Below are 19594 nucleotides of genomic sequence, written 5' to 3'. Positions count from 1 at the left end.
GCTTATGATTTGGGCCTCATCTGTCCCCTCTGTACTTGCTTTGAGAGATATTGGGAGGCAAACTGTATTTTGTAGAGCTTTGTAAAGCTGACTTGACCAGAATCAAATCACACGTCATTCTAACCAGAATCATAAACCAGATGATTATACACTATGATTACACTTGCGGGAATCAAACTTGGCACATTTTTGTTACAGGACAGTTTTTTGAGCCATTAGACCACCCCACCTCCTTTCCTCCCCAATTGCACCTGGCCAATCACCCCGCTCCCTGAGCCGTCCCGGTCACTGCTCCACCCCCCTCTGCTGATCCGGGGGAGGGCTGCAGACCACCACATGCCTCCTCCCATACATGTGGAGTCACCAGCCGCTTCTTTTCACCTGACAGTGAGGAGTTTCACCAGGGGGACGTAGCGCGTGGGAGGATCACGCTATTCCCTTCAGTCGCCCCGACCGACCAGAGGAGGCGCTAGTGCAGCGACCAGGACACACACCCACATCTGGCCTCCCCACCCACAGACATGACTAATTGTGTCTGTAGGGACGCCCAACCAAGCTGGAGGTAACACGGGGATTCGAACCGGCGACCCCGTGTTGCTAGGCAACAGAACAGACCAGCACGCCACCCGGACGCCCACGGCTGACAGCAGTATTGTAGTTTTGATATGAGGAAGCGACGGTGTGTAGGATACAGTCAGGTTTTAGCTCCTTACATTTTGAAGGTGAAACAAAACGTGTATATATTTTGTTGTCTTGTTTGAGACTCGCTGAGTAAACAGCAGGGGGTCCGTCTCTATGAGACGGCAGAGACACGTCTTCAGTCCAAACCAGCGAGACCATGATCTGTGGGGGAGGGTCTAGATGACGCTCTGAGCCACCGTGAGTACAATGGCAGGACATCACTAAACACGGGCAACGTGTCCAATGCAGTTAGCAGCTCCGTATCTGGCAGCCCGCTCCATACCGGTCTCTGAGCACGCCGCGGAGACGCTATCAGCACCACCACGCTCCACAGCGCAGCCCGCAGGCTGCCCACGGCACTGCTACCCCACACACACACACACACACACACACACACACACACACGTGCACCACCACTACTAACTAACTAACTAACTAACTAACTAACTAACTAACTAACTAACTAACTAACTAACTATCTAACTAACGCACAACACTCAGCTTCTACCCACTGCGACCAGCCAACTAAGGACACGCTAGTTTACGCATGGTGTCGTGAGTGGGGGTGGTGTGTAGCTCCCTCACACCCCACCGCCATCACCACACACACACACACACACTCTCTCTCTCTCTCTCTCTCTCTCTCGCACACACACGCACGCACGCACATGCACACAGACACACACACAGACATACACACAGACACACACACAGACATACACGCATTCACAGATGCACACACACACACACACGCGCGCACACACAGATGCACACGCACTCAGACAGGCACACAGACACACACGCACACACACAGACACACACACACTCACAGATGCACACACACACACACACAGACACACACTCTCGTGCACACACACACATACACGCAGACACACACATGCGCACACACACACACACACACACACAGACACACGCACACACAGATGCACACGCACTCAGACAGGCACACAGACACACACACACACACACACAGACACACGCACACACAGATGCACACGCACTCAGACAGGCACACAGACACACACACGCACACACACAGACACACACACACTCACAGATGCACACACACAAACACACACAGACACACACTCTCGTGCACACACACACATACATGCAGACACACACACTCCATTCTTGTTCATCTTGTCATCCCAGTGGGTCTGTGTGTGTATTTTAAGACACCCTCCTTTGTGGTTTTTCTTCTTCTTCACAGGCACTCAGGAAGGTGGAGGTTATCACACACACACACACACACACACACACACACACACACACACACACACACACACACACACACACACACACACACACACACACACACACACACAAGCTCTGGCGACACATCTCTGCATGTGATACTTCTGCTGTTGTTGTATACTCGCAAAAGCGTCTGAATTTGTGCGCGCTCGAAATCACTTTGGGGAAAAAAACCACTGATTAAAACTCTCCTGATGAATCTGACTTCACTTACACACACACACACACACACACACACACACACACACACACACACACACACACACACACACACACAGAAAACCAAGAGGAAAATCAATCGCTGGGACAGCTGTGTGTAGCAGTGTGTGTAGCAGAGTATGTAGCAGAGTGTGTAGCAGAGTGTGTAGCAGAGTGTGTAGCAGTCAGTGTGTGTAGCAGTGTGTGTAGCAGTCAGTGTGTATAGCAGTCAGTGTGTATAGCAGTCAGTGTGTAGCAGAGTGTGCAGCAGAGTGTGTAGCAGTGTGTGTAGCAGTCAGTGTGTGCAGCAGTGTGTGTAGCAGAGTGTGTAGCAGTGTGTGTAGCAGTGGGACAACACGTGTGTTGTGTTCTGTGCGGGTTATTAAAGCTACTCTGTAATGTTGACGCCACACAGCATCATACATACACACTGCATATTCCACTCATTACCACACAGGCAAGAACCATCGTCTGCTCCATTTGACCCTCTAGCACAGTGCTATCTGCCCAGTGCATCACTTCTGACCTTCTGTTTAGAGCCGGAGACGTGGGACCACAACTACCCCAACTACCCAAACAGCTACTTCCTAAAATCTCTTGGCCACCATGGAAACAGAACCGGGCTCATATGGACTTTTTAATCACTGCCCTGCTTCACCTCAGTACAGTTCCACCATCATAGCCACGAGCTGCCCAGTCTCACCACCATCACCACCACCACCACCATCTGCTGGGACTACCTGTACTGCAGGCCTGTTTTACAAACACATGCGTCCCAGTTGTTTCAGGTACTATACGTGGACCTGCAGGGTAGGAAATTACCACCAGCAACCTGGTAGGTGACCAGCCACCATCTGGACATCAGGGGTATAAGAAGAAAATACAGAGACACTCGAGTATCGCGGTATTATCAACACATATCAACAGTGTTGTCATCTCTCTTCAGCCATTTGACTCTTCCGCTCCAACCCAACAACGTAAACCGAGACAGGGAGCAGCGTAAGCACAAAGAACACGGGCCTATGAAACCGCGATATATCACCTTTCTCACAGTATCACGATATATCAGGATATATTGACTCGTAACCCCTGTATCGTATCGCCAGACTCTCACCAGCACGCAGCCCTGCTGGACATCGCACTCTCCTTTCACAGGGTTCCCCCTCTCTTTTCTAGAGATCATTTTCCAGAACACTTTCAGTGATGATCTAGCTAGCTAGTATGACGGACGGGGATCGCGCCCCATTCATCATTTTGACCCCCGGCTTCCCATTCCTTACTATCCAGCTCTCTCAACAGTGCCCGACACACACTTGAAACCACCGCTCCTAGCCAGAGTTGAATCACAAACCTTAAACCTTTGCAGGCAAAACAAGCTGGCAAGTAGGGATGGAGAACACTGGCAAACATGGAACGTGACCTGTAGCATCGCTTGCATACAGTAGCTAGGGGCTTGCTGGGATCCTTTGCCTTTCCTGGATGTTTCGCCTCAAATGCGAAGTAGCTAGTATTTCCTGTTTTCTTTGTCAGTCAAAATTGGTTGCGGAGGCTTGGCAGTCCGTAGGCTTGGCAGTCCGTAGGCTTGGCAGTCCGTAGGCTACTTGCCGTCTTTTGTTTAATAAGCTACGTTAACCACGTGACAACAAGACCACATGGAGCCCATGACGACTTGAGAACTGGGAGCTCCATGTGGGCTTCTGTGTGTGTGTGTGTGTGTGTGTCTCAGACTGTAGCTGGTGAGAAATATGGGAAATATTATTCGTTTTGGGAAGCTCCGATAGATCGCCTAGTGGTTAATTCTCAGCTAAAGGAAAAATAGAAGAATGTTGAAATAATTTTCCAGGAAACACAAGATTTTCCAGGACGTTCTAGTTTTTTTTCTCTCATTTTCCATGTGTTTTCCATGACTGGAAAACTGGCCAGCTATTTTCCAGGTTTTCCGGGACGCGTGGGAACCCTGTCTCAGGATCTAGCCAGATGGAACAACAGTGGAAGGAGCTGGTGAATATGGCACGAATGACTCCGATACTGACACAGATAAAAAGTTAATTTCTCGACAAAGAAACACGACAATGTAGGCCATTACAAGGAGGGCATGACTGCATACCTATTTTTACAAAGTAATATTGGTATTTATAAAATACTGTTTTATATCAGAAGGGGAGGGATCAATAAAAATATAGAAAGAAAGAGAAACCGAACAAACAGACAGAAAATTGATAAAGACAGATAGAATCAAGATAAGAAACACAAATAAGGGCGTCCGGGTGCCGTGGCGGTCTATTCCGTCGCCTACCAACACGGGGATCGCCGGTTCGAATCCCCCGTGTTATCCCCGGCTTGGTCAGGTGTCCCTACAGACACAATTGGCCGTGTCTGCGGGTGGGAAGTCAGATGTGGGTATGAGTCCCGGTTGCTGCACTAGCGCCTCTTCTGGTCGGTCGGGGCACCTGTTCGGGGGGGGGACTGGGGGGAATAGCGTGATCCTCCCACACGCTACGTCCCCCTGGTGAAACTCCTCACTGTCAGGTGAAAAGAAGCAGCTGGCGACTCCACATGTATTGGAGGAGGCATGTGGTAGTCTGCAGCCCTCCCCGGATCAGCAGAGGAGGTGGAGCAGAGACCGGGACGGCTCGGGAAGAGTGGGGCGATTGGCCGGGTACAAATGGGGGGGAAAATAATAATAATAAAAAAAGAAACGCAAATAACCTATCAGCGTGTAGTAACACAATTTAAACACACACAGACACGGGCATTGAGCATGAGGTAAATATGATGTGAAGTTAAAAAAAAATAAAAAATATACAGGTTTTAATTAGGGACATATGATGGACTTGGTATGTGTGTAGAATTTGTGTAGCAATACTGGAGCACAACAGTATTTTTATTACATGTTATCTTGTGTGATGAGGTGCTCACTAAGTAGATTAGCTCTTCATAACTAGTTGGTAGTGCCCCCTCGTCTGTCCTAACACGGCCCCACTTGCACACACACACGCAAAAAATAACAAAATCGGCTAAATCGATCCAACAAACGAACAAATCAAGAACTCTGAAGTTATTTCCAAAGCCCAGGCCGTGTAAACCTTTGAGATCAGCGGCAGCCAGAATCCACTTATTTATTAATCAAATGCAGAGCTTGCTGGCCCAGCGGTGGCTGCCTGGTTTACTATGTTCAGAGTTGCTAATCGTGTTTAACAGTTGTGAGGACAAGAATTTGAAGCCATATAAAAAGCCCCTACACACCAGGCTGGTGCCTCAGGGAGATCATCCGTATCCCTGCTGGCAAATCTCTCTCTGCTCATTGTCTGTCTGTCTGTCTGTCTGTCTGTCTGTCTGTCTGATTGTCTGTCTGTCTGTCTGACTGATTGTCTGTCTACCTGCCTGCCTACCTGTCTGTCTGACTGATTGTCTGTCTGCCTGTCTGTCTACCTGCCTGCCTGTCTGTCTGTCTGTCTGTCTGTCTGTCTGTCTGTCTGTCTGTCTGTCTTTCTGTCTGTCTGACTAATTGTCTGTCTACCTGCCTGCCTGCTTGTCTGTCTGACTGATTGTCTGTCTGCCTGTCTGCCTGCCTGTCTGTCTGTCTGTCTGTCTGACTGATTGTCTGTCTGCCTGTCTGTCTACCTGCCTGCCTGTCTGTCTACCGGCCTGCCTGCCTGCCTGTCTGTCTACCTGTCTGTCTGTCTGTCTGTCTGTCTGTCTGTCTGTCTGTCTGTCTGTCTGTCTACCTGCCTGCCTGTCTGTCTGTCTACCTGCCTGCCTGTCTGTCTGACTGCCTGTCTGTCTATCTGTGAGGAAACAGGGAAATAACTGATAAAACCGGTTGCTGACTGATTAAAAAACAAGGGTGAAAGCAATCCTAGAATCAAAATCCAACAAACAAAGAAACCAACAAAACACACAAAGCAGCATGCGTGGTGCCTGTATCCATCATCCAACTCCCAGGTTTGGCTAAAATACTTACAAAAAATACTTAACGTCTGGATATCGAATACACTGTCCTAAATGTAATCAGCAATATTTTCAGTTACAATACTCCTGTGGCAGCTGTGACCCCCGAAAAAGGCCTCGCCGCCTCAGTTGTCGCCTTATTTGTAGGCAATTAATCTAAAATAAGGTGTTGAAAGTTCCTAACACTTCTCCGTAGTTGGTGTAAACTTATTTACTCACCAGTGTAGAATTCACTTTGCCCCCATGAATAAAAAAAAAAGACGGTTGTGCCCACCACCCGACCTGGGAGAATCCACCAATCGATATCTCCGCTACTCCATCTCATCTCCACCCTGGGGTGCCTATTGACTCTCCGTAGTGTGCCGCTGGCGCTAACTGACAGGTAAAGGTGTTTTCATTCGTTTATCGTTGCTCTATGTTCAAAATGTTTACAGGTACTTGACGGAGTGAAATATGTGTGAAAATGCTCAACTGCGTGTCTCACGCTTAATGCCCGGGAGTTTGCAGCCCTATAGACATCACGAAATACACAACCGCAATGGTTGACTGTTCATAGCCAGCTCATAGCCTAGCTATGGCTAATAGCCTAGCTAATAGCTATTAGCTGTAGGGGAGGTGGCAAGTATTGGGCTAGATGTTCTACTTGCTAAAAGGAATGCGAAGCGGTGCGGTGGCCTCTCACTTCCTGGTGTAGTGATCACCGTGGGTCCATCAGAACCTTAGCATGGCTGCTGCTGCGCAAATGTGTCCGCGGCAGCACCTTCTCGTGGTACCTCCTGTTTTCACAGTCTGCTGCGGGGGCAACTGGGTTCCCGGCGGCATAACCGGGTGGGTCCATTCGACTCGTAAGCCTTGGTTGGCAGCCAATCTAGGAGAAGGACAACTCTGATTTCTGACCCGGGTAGATGAAGCTCGTTAGCCTCTCGGGCAGTTCATCTAGGACAGTGTTTCTCAACCCAGTCCTCAAGGACCCCCTATCCTGCATATTTTCTTTGCAACCCTGAATAGGTACCTGTTTGTAGTTATTCAACCAATCAGCAATGAATTTTGTCAGATGTTGCACACCTTGCATAATTAAGTGCTGCGAGATGATTGGTCGAGTAAGTACAAGCAGGGCTACCTATGCAGGGTTACAATGAAAATCTGCAGGATAGGGGTTCCTTGAGGACTGGGTTGAGAAACACTGATCTAGGAGAAGGACAACTCTGATTTCAGACCCAGGTAACAATAGACTAGCTACAGCTAATAGCCTAGCTACAGCTAATAGCCTGCTAGCTTATCCCATGAATCACGTACCCAATACAATGTATGGCATGGTTCATTCATTCATCCATCCATTATCCAACCCGCTTATCTTTACTCAGGGTCATGGGGATGCTGGAGCCTATCCCAGTAGTCATTGGGCGGCAGGCGGGGAGACACCCTGGACAGGCCACCAGACCTGTGATGGCAGAGTTTTAACCAACACATTTTTCCCACGGTGCAGGTGCGACTGCCGCCGTGGACTATGCGTCACAAATTGTGGTCACTCACTCCCTCACTGATGGACGACCTGAGAGGGACGTTTAGTTGGGACGTTTAGTAGGAAGCACTTGCAACTTGTCGTGTGCAGAAAAAGGTGCACCGTGGATCTGGACGGTTTCACGCCTGTTTTTCATCTTGAATACTGTAAGCCAGAGAGGCAAATATTTGAAGAAAAAAAAGAGAAAAGGAATGAGAAAAGTTGTGGCATAGCCAGCTTTTTACACACACACACACACACACACACACACACACACACACACACACACACACAAAGACAGAAGAGTATATGATGTTAGAAATATACGTAATTGGGGCGTCCGGGTAGCGTAGCGGTCTATTCCGTTGCCTACCAACACGGGAATCGCCAGTTCAAATCCCTGTGTTACCTCTGGCTTGGTCGGGCCTCCCTACAGACACAACTGGCCGTGTCTGTGGGTGGGAAGCCGGATGCGGGTATGCTTCCTGATCACTGCACTAGCGCCCCCCTCTGGTCGGTCAGGGCACCTGTTCGAGGGGAGGAGGAACTGGGGGGATAGCGTGATCCTCCCATGCGTTACGTCCTCCCTGGCGAAACTCCTCACTGGAGGCATGTGGTAGTCTGCAGCCCTCCCTGGTAGAGAGGGGTGAAGCAGCGACCAGGACGGCTCGGAAGAGTGGGGGTAATTGGCCAAGTACAATTGGGGAGAAGAAGGGGGGAAAAATTCCCCCCCCTCCCAAAAAAAGAAAGAAAGATATGTAATTCAATACTTTGTGAGAGTGTGTGTGTGTGGGGGGGGGGTAAGGGTGGAGGTGTAGAGGGGGTGAGGGGATGGAAGGGTAGATTATTATTGCATTGTATTATTGTTCCACATACCTGCAGTGTATTTTTTTTTCTTGTGCGTATTTGACCGTATATTGACCCTGTACACCTGTGACTTGTGTATTTTTACTGTGATTATATTCTGCGTGTTCCTGTGAAAAAGACTCAATGAAAATGTTTTAGTGAAAAAACTAACTGTAAGTCTTTATTCAATGTGTGACAAAATATATAAATATTATCTTTAATATGTAGTTGCTGGAACTTTTCAGAAATAGGTAGGTCTAGATTAAGTGTTCAACATAAAAATTGATTTTACGTTTTCTCATTAGTATGTGATTCACATGCTTCGAAAAATAAATCACCAGAATGCAGGAAATGAAGTGTCTTGAAATTCAAATTTGTCTGGGGGAGATAACCTCTGCCCCCCCCCACCCCCCCCCTCAGCTGGAACCTCATGCCAACCTTTTGCCACCCCAGGTAAAACGTGCTAAAACTGCCACTGGAATACTCATAAAAGGCAGATTACACTTAGAATACATCTTCAAAAGGCCCGTGTATAACAACTGTGTAGCATCATGAATATCATCCATGTCACATTGTGGCTCGCTCCTTGGTGTTACTGGTACCTCTATGTCATCCATCCATTATCCTAGCCACTTATCCTACTTAGGGTCGCGGGATGCTGGAGCCTATCTCAGCAGTCATTGGCCGGCAGGCGGGGACACACCCTGGACAGGTCGCCTGGCCATCACATGGCCCACATATTCACACCTAGGGACAACTTAGTACGGCCGATTCACCTGACCTACATGTCTTTGGACTGCGGGAGGAAACCGGAGCACCCGGAGGAAACCCACGCAGACACGGGGAGAACATGCAAACTCCACACAGAGGATGACCTGGGACGCCCCCCCCCCCAGGTTGGACTACCCTGGGGTTCGAACCCAGGACCTTCTTGCTGTGAGGTGACCGCGCTAACCACTGTGCCACCATGCCGTTATCTCAAAATATCTCGACCAATTGCTGCTCTGCTCTACTTACATGGTGTGTGTGCAGGAGGAAATGTGCACGTGCTGATTTGAAAAGAGTGCACAGCTTTTTAAAACACTGTATGATTACTTTTAATAGGAGCAGGGCCGGCGCAGGGCATATTAGAGGGGGTGGGTATTTAAGGTTTATAGGGGCTTTTTCAGTTGACCTTACCTCGCTCTTATTTTAATGTTGCAGAAATGACAAAATTGGTTGTGACAGGGGAGCACAAATGTATACTGGATTGCACACGGACACACACAAACACACTCACTTGGACACCGCCGCATGCACGGACGCACTACATGAACTGATTAAATCTATTGTGGCAAACGTGATGTTTGCTATGTGTCTTATTGTTACTGAGTGCAATTTGCAGCCTGAGCCGACCCTTCAGATGACAATTTCCTTCCATTCGGTTTTCAATTTCTGCAACGGCGATGGTGATTAGGAGGGAGCAATTCTAAAAGTGTTCTCCCAAAAACTTATAAAGTAGCTGTGGGCTGAATACAGACTCTTCATTGCTGCATTCTGAATACATAACGCTGTTCCTTTTCCCTCATTATAACCCAACCCCACCAACTCCTGTTTAATCAGCAGTTTTCAACGTGCCAGTGTGATGCGCCACACGGCCACTGGTGCTAAACGACAATCGAAAGCTTTTTTTCTGATGCAACACAAATGTTTAACATCTTGTGGAGGCAGAAATCTGTACTTAACAGTAACTGCTCTAATTCATCTGAGGGCTTCCCTTAAAGTTATGCATACCCCACTGGGATATGAAGCTACAATATACGGCCAGAAGTATGTGGACACCCCTTCCAATTAGTGGATTTGGTTATTTTGCCACATCCTTTGGTAGCTACATAAAATCAAGCACACAGCCACGCAATCTCTATAGAAAAACATTGGCAGAATGGGTCATACTGGGGAGTCTGGGTAGCGTAGCGGTCTATTCCGTTGCCTACCAACTCGAGGATCGCCAGTTCGAATCCCCGTGTTACCTCCGGCTTGGTTGGGCGTCCCTACAGACACAATTGGCCGTGTCTGCGGGTGGGAAGCCAGATGTGGGTATGTGTCCTGGTCGCTGTACTAGCGCCTCCTCTGGTCAGTCGGGGCGTCTGTTCGGGGGGGGAATAGCGTGATCCTGCCACGTGCTACGTCCCCCTGGTGAAACTCCTCACTGTCAGGTGAAAGGACGCAGCTGGTGACTCCACATGTATCGGAAGAAGCACGTGGTAGTCTGCAGCCCTCTCTGGCTTGGCAGAGGGGGTGGAGCAGCGACCGGGTTGGCTTGGAAAATAGGCCAAGTACAATTGGGGCGAAACAGGGGGGAAAATCCACCCCCCCCCCAAAAAAGAATGGGTCATACTGAAGTGCTCAGTGACTTTCATTGTGGCTCTGTCATAGGATGCCCCCTTTCCGACAAATCAGCTGGTCAAGTTTCTGCCCTGCTAGATCTACCCCGGTCAAATGTAAGTCTGTTATTGTGACGTGGAAATGTCTCGGAGCAACAACAGCTCAGCTGTGAAGCGATAGGCCGCACAAGCTCACTGAACGGGACCGCCCAGTGCAGAAGCGTGTGCCACGTAAAAACCGTCTTGTCCTCAGTTGCAATACTCACTATCAAGTTCAAAAACTGCCTCTGGAAGCAACGTCAGCACAAGAATTGTTCACCGGGAGCTTCAGGAAATGGGTTTCTGTGGCCGAGCAGCCACATACAAGCCTAGGATCAGCATGCACAATGCCAGGCATCAGCTGGAGTGGTGTAAAGCACACCGCAACTGGACTCAGGAGCAGAGGAAATGTGTCCTCTGGAGTGATGAATCAGGCTTCACGATCTGTCAGTCTGATGGACCAATCTGGGTTTGCTAGGAGAAAGCTTCTTGCCCGAATGCATAGTGCCGACTGTAAAGTTTGGTGGAGGAGGGATAATGGTCTGGGGCTGTTTTCATGGTTTGGGTTAGGCTCCTTAGTTCCAGGGAAGGGGAAGTTCCAGTGAAGGGAAATCTTAATGCTACAGCATACAATGACATTCTAGAGAACTGCTTTTTTCCAACTTTGTGGCAGCAGTTTTCCTGTTTCAGCATGACAATGCCCCCTTGCACAAGGCGGGATGCATAAAGACATGGTTTGCGGAGTTTGATGTGGAAGAACTTGACTGGCCTGCACAGAGCCCTGACTTCCAACTCCATACTTTGGGATGAATCGGGATGCCGACTAGGAGCCAGCCCTTCTCCCCAAAATCAGTGCCTGCCCTCACTAATGCTCTTGTGGCTGAATGCGTTCTCATGCGAATCCCAGCAGCCATGTTCCAAAATCTAGTGGAACGCCTTCCCAGAAAATCGGAGGCCGTTATAGCAGCAAAGTGGTGGGACCAACTCCACATTAATGCCCATGGTTTTGGAATGAGATGTTCAACAAGCACATACGAGTGTGATGTTATGGTGTCCACATACTTTTGACCATGTCCTGTATGTGGAGGGAATGAGGCATATGTGAGTGTGTATTGCTCCTTGACTGGTCACCTAGGCATGGTCAGCCTCCTCACATATACAGGTACCTCTGAACTGCCTTCCTCTGAGTTTTGGTATATATCTGTCGTAGAGGGCAGTCAGCTCTCAGCCTGTGAAAGAATGACTACCAGATGGCTCCAGGTTGTTTTCCTTTTCACTTACCGTGTTATCTCTTGTTAAGTATAAGTTTGACTCTAATGCATGAAGAGATATCCTGCGTGTTGGTTGTCCCTTGCAAGAAATCAAAGCGTATTTGTTTTTAAGTATACTTGGTTGAGCTGTTCCAGTGAATTTTTCTTGGTCACACCATTTATTCAACCTCAGGTGCACAGCGCTCTGAGCACCAGCAAAAGTCTTAAACTCCTGTATTAACAAGAGCTGAACCATTGTGCTGCTTTTCCAACCAAGAACCACATGTCAGCTCTGAAAAGAGAGATTCCTGGTGGACTCCTGGCCTTACCCTGTAGTAGTCAGTGCTGTAGATGTCCCTGGACATGCCAAAGTCTCCGATCTTGACCAGCAGGCCATTCCCCACCAGGCAGTTGCGTGTGGCCAGGTCTCGGTGAACAAAGTGCTGAGAAGCCAGGTAAACCATTCCTGAGGCGATCTGGGTAGCAATATGCAACATCTGGGAGAGGCCCAGCTCCCCGTTGGACTGCAGGGGCTGGCCGTCCACCAGGATCATTGCATCAGGGCCATGGGCTCTGAAACAGAGGAAGACTTGATTAGTCTGAAAATATAAAACTACATTGCACAAATAGAGACTTCAGTTTTTTTATTTTTTGTATTTCCCCCCCTTTTTTCTCCCCAATTCTATCTGGCCAATTACCCCACTCTTCTGAGCCGTCCCGGTCACTGCTTCACCCCCTCTGCCATTCTGGGGAGGGCTGCAGACTACCACATGCCTCCTCCGATACATGTGGAGTCACCAGCCGCTTCTTTTCACCTGACAGTGAGGAGTTTCACCAGGGGGACGTAGCGCGTGGGAGGATCACGCTATTCCCCCCAGAACAGGCGCCCCGACTGACTAGACGAGGCGCTTATGCAGCGACCAGGACACATACCCACACCCAGCTTCCCACCAGCAGACACAGGCAATTGTGTCTGTAGGGATGCCCAACCAAGCCGTAGGTAACACGGGGATTCGAGCTGGTGATCCCCATGTTGCGATCCCCTTTCATTAAGTCATCATGAAGGTTTTCACATGAATAATTAGCACAGCTTAAAGACTATGATAACAATCAAAACCAGGATTTGATAAGAACTGGATTTGAAAAGTGGAATCAGGATCCGAATTGAAACTGATACAATGACTCATTACGGAATGATCTTACAAACAAACGTGTTCTTACTAAGACACAGAGCGTGAGTAAGTCCTGAGTTCAGACAGCAGGTGATTAACAGTGATGTCTTTGCAACCCTGGATGAGTTCTAGTCTCAAGAGGTAAAAGAAAAAATGTCCAGTTTTTCATACATGAATCAGGATCAGGAACACGTTGTCATTTCACTCCATGCATTTGGGTACATGAAATGAAATGAAATGCTGTTTCCTCCAGCCCACAGCAGTACAACACAAAGACAAAAATACATCCAAAAACTGCAAGAACAGACATGTCCACACAAACACATATATATATATATCAAAACTTTTAAAAAAAAATCACTGTCCAAGCAGTGTAGTAGTCAAGTCACTAAACCCTGAGTCTAAGTCGAGTCCCCAGTGTTAGAGTCCGAGTCCAAGGAAACACCAAGGGCGGTCCGACAGGACGTGAAAGCGGGACAGGCTAAGCTAACTGCTAGCCCATGCAGACTGGCAGTTCTGACAGCCATCCTGGCGTTCGCTCTCTTGGACAGTGAACATTTTTTTTGGATGTTGGATGTATGTGTTTTTGTAGGTTTTTTTTTGTTGTTGTAGTTTTGTAGTTGTACTGCACTGTCTGAGGCATGTAATCTGTAGCTCCCCCCTGACTCCTCCTGTCTATAATACGAGTAAAAAGAAGTAAACATTTCTGCGTTCAATCCAATAAAACCAAAAGGATGAATGAGTGACTGGCTGAGCTATCCATCATGAGGCCACACCAGGGAAGCTCTCCGTGTTGCTGTTTCCAGCCACGTCTGACGAGAGGAACGTGTGAAAGCCTTGGTTCATTTTTTACTCATCCCGCCCTGACAAACTGTCACTGTGTGTACGCTAAAGTACTCCTTCTAGGGTTCAACATTGTCTACCTTAATGGGTTGTGTGTTGATGCCAGCATTTCTATCTGCTGGTGAGGTAATAAATTCATGTTCTGCTTTACTTTGTGCTGTTGTCTCTGTGTGCAAGTGTGTACGAGTGGTTTGTGCAAATGCTACGCAAACACTGTCAAACACTCTCGTGTTAAAATGTACATGTGTTTGACATGGGAAAACCTGACAACAGGCTGACAACAGTCATTAAAAGGAGCTATTTATTTTCATCTGAAAAAGACTCAAGACAAAAAAAATTAACAGCAACTGTCAGCTGTGCAGGCCCCTAATATAGTGTACATATAGTCTAACAGACCTCTCCAGTAGGAGTCAGAGTTGTCAGTAATATAGTGTACATATAGTCTAACAGACCTCTCCAGTAGGAGTCAGCGTTGTCAGTAATATAGTGTACATATAGTCTAACAGACCTCTCCAGTAGGAGTCAGCGTTGTCGGTAATATAGTGTACATATAGTCTAACAGACCTCTCCAGTAGGAGTCAGCGTTGTCAGTAATATAGTGTACATACAGTCTAACAGACCTCTCCAGTAGGAGTCAGCGTTGTCAGTAATATAGTGTACATATAGTCTAACAGACCTCTCCAGTAGGAGTCAGCATTGTCAGTAATATAGTGTACATATAGTCTAACAGACCTCTCCAGTAGGAGTCAGCATTGTCAGTAATATAGTGTACATATAGTCTAACAGACCTCTCCAGTAGGAGTCAGCGTTGTCAGTAATATAGTGTACATATAGTCTAACAGACCTCTCCAGTAGGAGTCAGCGTTGTCAGTAATATAGTGTACATATAGTCTAACAGACCTCTCCAGTAGGAGTCAGCGTTGTCAGTAATATAGTGTACATATAGTCTAACAGACCTCTCCAGTAGGAGTCAGCATTGTCAGTAATATAGTGTACATATAGTCTAACAGACCTCTCTAGTAGGAGTCAGCGTTGTCAGTAATATAGTGTACATATAGTCTAACAGACCTCTCCAGTAGGAGTCAGCGTTGTCAGTAATATAGTGTACATATAGTCTAACAGACCTCTCCAGTAGGAGTCAGCGTTGTCAGTAATATAGTGTACATATAGTCTAACAGACCTCTCCAGTAGGAGTCAGCGTTGTCAGTAATATAGTGTACATATAGTCTAACAGACCTCTCCAGTAGGAGTCAGCATTGTCAGTAATATAGTGAGGGTCTGTGACCCCAGTTTTTGCGGTGTGTCCCGCACCGTCAGCAGTAGTCGGGCTAGGGGCTTGCCCTGTCGGCAGCTTTACGGTCGATTCAGCATGTTGAATCGACGGAGCACATCGGTGAGAGAGTTCACTCTGATTTGCTGTTCAGCTTAGCGAATCAGTGCTAAGCTAGCCTATCAGGGCCATCGGCTGTAGTCTTTGCGGTGTGTTCAGGTGCTACTTTTTGGCCCAGACGGCAGGCGGCATGAGGCAACGCGACAGTTGGCCTTTGTCGCCGCTAGTCGGTGTGATGTGTCTGGGCCCTAAAGGTGGCTTACTGAACTGTTGAGTGACTGTCAAACAAAGGCTGAATCAGTTCATCTGGATACAGCGATTATTGACAGATAAGTCTCATCACTCAACTAAGTGACCTCTTCAGTCTCAACTGACTGCAGCTATCCCCACCCTTATAAACAACACGACCGAAACCAATGACTAGTTTCATATGCAAATATAGGTGGGGCCATTGATCACGCGTACTATCCACAGAGGACTAGGGATTTTTGCAATCACCACACTGCAAGATCGTGGCAGATATAAAATGACCGAAACCAACGACCAGTTTCATGATCAAATATTGGTGTGACCATCAGCTAGAGTTTCGATGGCCATGTGTGCTATTCACAGAGGATTGTGGAATAGTTGCAATCACAAAATGGCGACAGGTGTACTTTTGGGTCCCCCCCCCTCGGTTCAGGGATGGTCGTTCCTTCTTCACATAGATGACCTCTTTGACTCCCTAATCCTCTGTGAATAGTATACACATGATCAACGGTCACACCCATATTTGCATATGAAACTGATCGCCGGTTTCGGTCGTTATGCCACTGTATTGTTTGTAAGGTTGGGGATACCTGCAGTCAGTTGAGACTGAAGAGGTCACTTAGGTGTCTGTCAATAAATGTTGTATCCAGATGACCTGATTCAACCTTCTATGATTTTCTTACCTGGATTGTTGAGCATGGATCAAGACATGTTGAATGACTGTATTTGTATTTCTTCAGACTAAAAAAAACCAACCCATAATCCCTACATCGGTCTGTCTAATATCCTTTTTTGCAGGATGGTAGCAGACAGGATTTCAATGGAAAACAGTGTTGTGGGTGGGACGAATGAGAACCTCTGCAGGGGTATGTGGGTGGGAATGGGATGAAACGTGAGCAGGAATGGATGGGGAAATGTCAAATATCACACAGTCGCGGTCGGGACTGGCATTGAAAAAACTCCGCCCTGCAGATCACAGCAAGTTGAACCAGTTCATCTGGGCACAACCTTTATTGAGAGACACATTTCATCACTCATACAAGTGACAGCATAGTATTAAGTAGTAAATAACCAGGTACATGAAGCTCGTGAGCCTTGTCAGGAAGTTCATCTAGGAGAAGGAAAACTCTGATTTAAAACCTCCGCTGCCTTGCGGGTATACTCGTCTACGGGAAAGGCTTCGGGAAGAAACCCTGAGGAAAAATCTGCATCCGTCTCCATCGCCAGTCGTCTCACTAGTCTTGCCGCTGGTAGGAGCTGGTCTTGGACAAGAGAGAGGGGTTGATGATGCGCAACTCTTCTTCATTTTAATCATCGCACAAGTCATCAGTCATCCATCACAGGACGACTACATGGTCCTCGTCACTGCGACGGACGAATAACAAAAGTGACTGTGTTTACATGCACAGTTAAGTCGAGCTACGGTTAGGGCTCGATTAGGCCATGATATTGGACTACTGTCGTTGTCCCTATATAAAGGAACTGGGGGAGAATCGATTTACTGATGGAAGTATGTCCCACCCCGGTACGGTAGGTGGTGATATGCCTTCTTTCAGCTGGTTGCTATTGGATGAAAGAACTATGGCTCATGCGCAGAACGCCTAGGCCAGTTCGGGGCCAATTGAAGGTATACATGCCAGAGTAAATCGATCCCCAACCGCATTATCTAGGTGTGTTAGTCCGACTTGGAGAAATTCGATTTAGCACGATTTCAGTCGGACTAACACAATAAATCGACTTTTTCTAACATCATGTAAACGTAGTCAGTGACCTCTTCGGTCTCAAATGACTGCAGGTATCCCCACCCGTATAAACAATACAGTGGCATAACGGCTGAAACCAACAACCAGTTTCATATGCAAATATGGGCGTGACCATTAACTAGAGTTTAAATGGCCGTGTGTACTATTCACGGAGAATTTGGGAATTACTGAGCATGCATTAAGGCACTTTACCCTGCAGACCTCTAAACCCAAGTCATAATCTTCAATTAACCAGCCGTCTTGCAGGTGGTGAATGCCACGATAGACCAGAAAGCATCCAAGCTATACATTTGTAACTCTATGGCATCTATCAGAGTAACTGTTAACTTCTCTACTCCTACTACTACTACTACTACTACTACTACTACTTTTGGCTGCTCCCATTAGGGGTCGCCACAGCGGATCATCTGTTTCCATCTTTTCCTGTCCTCTGCATGTCCTCCCTCACCACATCCATAAACCTCCTCTTTGGCCTCCCTCTTCTCCTCTTCCCTGGCAGTTCCATATTCAGCATCCTTCTCCCAATACACCCAGAATCTCTCCTCCACACATGTCCAAACCATCTCAATCTTGCCTCTCTTGCTCTGTCTCCAAACCGTCCCACCTGAGCTGTCTCTCTAATATACTCATTCCTAATCCTGTCCTTGTTCATCACTCCCAATGAAAATCTTAGCAACTTCCGCTCTGCCACCTCCGGCTCCCTCTATGGCTCCTAAGGTGCTTTTCACCAGCAAATCATGTTTCCGGCTCTTATACCCGCCATGCCAGGGATTTGAACAAGGAATTTCATCAAAGTAAATCAAACTTTGTGGAAATTGGATGCTTATGACTCTGTGAAAAATAAAGCAAGACTCTTCACAGGATGCCACCGTGTGTAATTTGTGTATGTGTGTGCGTGCATGTGTGTGGACGAATCAAGAGCTCGTTAACTAGCTCTCTAAATATGGCTCCAGTGCATGGCATTTCTTCGTCACACTCAAAAGAAAAAAAGAAAAGCGGCCTTGATTTCCTCAGACGAGCTCCACACTCGTGCTCCTGCGGTCCTCATCAACACCTCCTCTGTGTGAGAGCCCTGGGCTGATTACAGATAGGGCACCCCACAGCGACTACGACAGAGTACAACTCCTCCACCCCCCCCCCCCACTGCGTGTCTCTGTGTCTGGGCCTCTTTTGTCACCCTTTCTCATTTTCTCTCCATCTTTCTCTCTCCTCTCTCTCTTGGTAGCCGCCCCGCCCTGTTCATTTCTCCGTTTCTCACTTTCTTTCAGCATTTGTGCTTCTTGCTCTGTCCTCTGTGCCTCCTTCTCGGTTTACATCTCTCACCCTATCTGTCTCGTTTCTTTTTTATTTCGGGGCTATTCCAACAGCAGTGATGTTACGGCATCTTGTTAAACACAAAACGCTCAAATAATGAAGGCATTCTTCTTCTTGTTCCCTGTTTCCCAGGGGTCGCCACAGCGGGTTTTATAGCTTCCATCGGTACCCCGTGAGGGCACAGCACCGATGGCGGTCACTGCCAACCCGGGCCTTGACCGGTCCGGTATGGTCTTGTCAGTCCGCCTACTGATCTGGCAAAACATTACGTCGGACGCCCTTCCTGACACCACTGCTACCCCTATGGACGGGGGCACAGGTAGACCACTGGATACCATCCCAGTATTCATGGACTTGCGCCCATGCCGGTCACCACCAGCTCCCGTTATACTCCCAAATCTACTTCTACACCGCAAGCGTGAGTCCATAGAGTGAGGCTACTCTCCGACTCCGTTTGCAGCGACGTGCGTCCTCAAATAACGAAAGTAACCGAATGAAAAAAAACAGATTATTGTAAGTCATGGATCAGGCTTGGCTCTCTTGCCATGGTCTTTTGTTTTTCCTGATCGCCCACTAGGGCTGAGCAATGATGATAAAAGTATCACCATCACCTTTCTGTGATTTCCTCACCTAGGCTAGTGAGCACACATAGAGACAAGTATCACAATAGTTTTTGACTAAATACTATCTGTGCACCCCATTGCCTTTGTGCACTGTCTGTTGACACCTATGTCTTCTTGGACTTGAACCTAGTTTTTTTGGCACTTGCATTGCCGCCTCCTGACTGGATCCTTGTTTGTGTTGTATTAACCCTCA

At 47.7% G+C, this 19594-nt stretch overlaps 1 protein-coding gene across 1 annotated transcript in view; it reads right to left on the bottom strand.

Annotated features, from left to right (window-relative positions):
- Window positions 1-19594, bottom strand: part of ntrk3b (neurotrophic tyrosine kinase, receptor, type 3b) — a 266488-nt gene that overhangs the window by 18335 nt on the left and 228559 nt on the right. The window contains exon 15 of the mRNA XM_056278574.1: window positions 12437-12680. Within this exon, the coding sequence (XP_056134549.1) occupies window positions 12437-12680 (244 nt within the window). The remainder of the gene's footprint in view (window positions 1-12436; window positions 12681-19594) is intronic.

Source organism: Lampris incognitus, chromosome 4, assembly GCF_029633865.1.
Source record: "Lampris incognitus isolate fLamInc1 chromosome 4, fLamInc1.hap2, whole genome shotgun sequence".
Taxonomy (NCBI): Eukaryota; Metazoa; Chordata; class Actinopteri; order Lampriformes; family Lampridae; genus Lampris; species Lampris incognitus.
The sequence above is the reverse complement of the archived record's forward strand: the minus strand, read 5'-3'. Positions and strand labels throughout refer to the sequence as shown.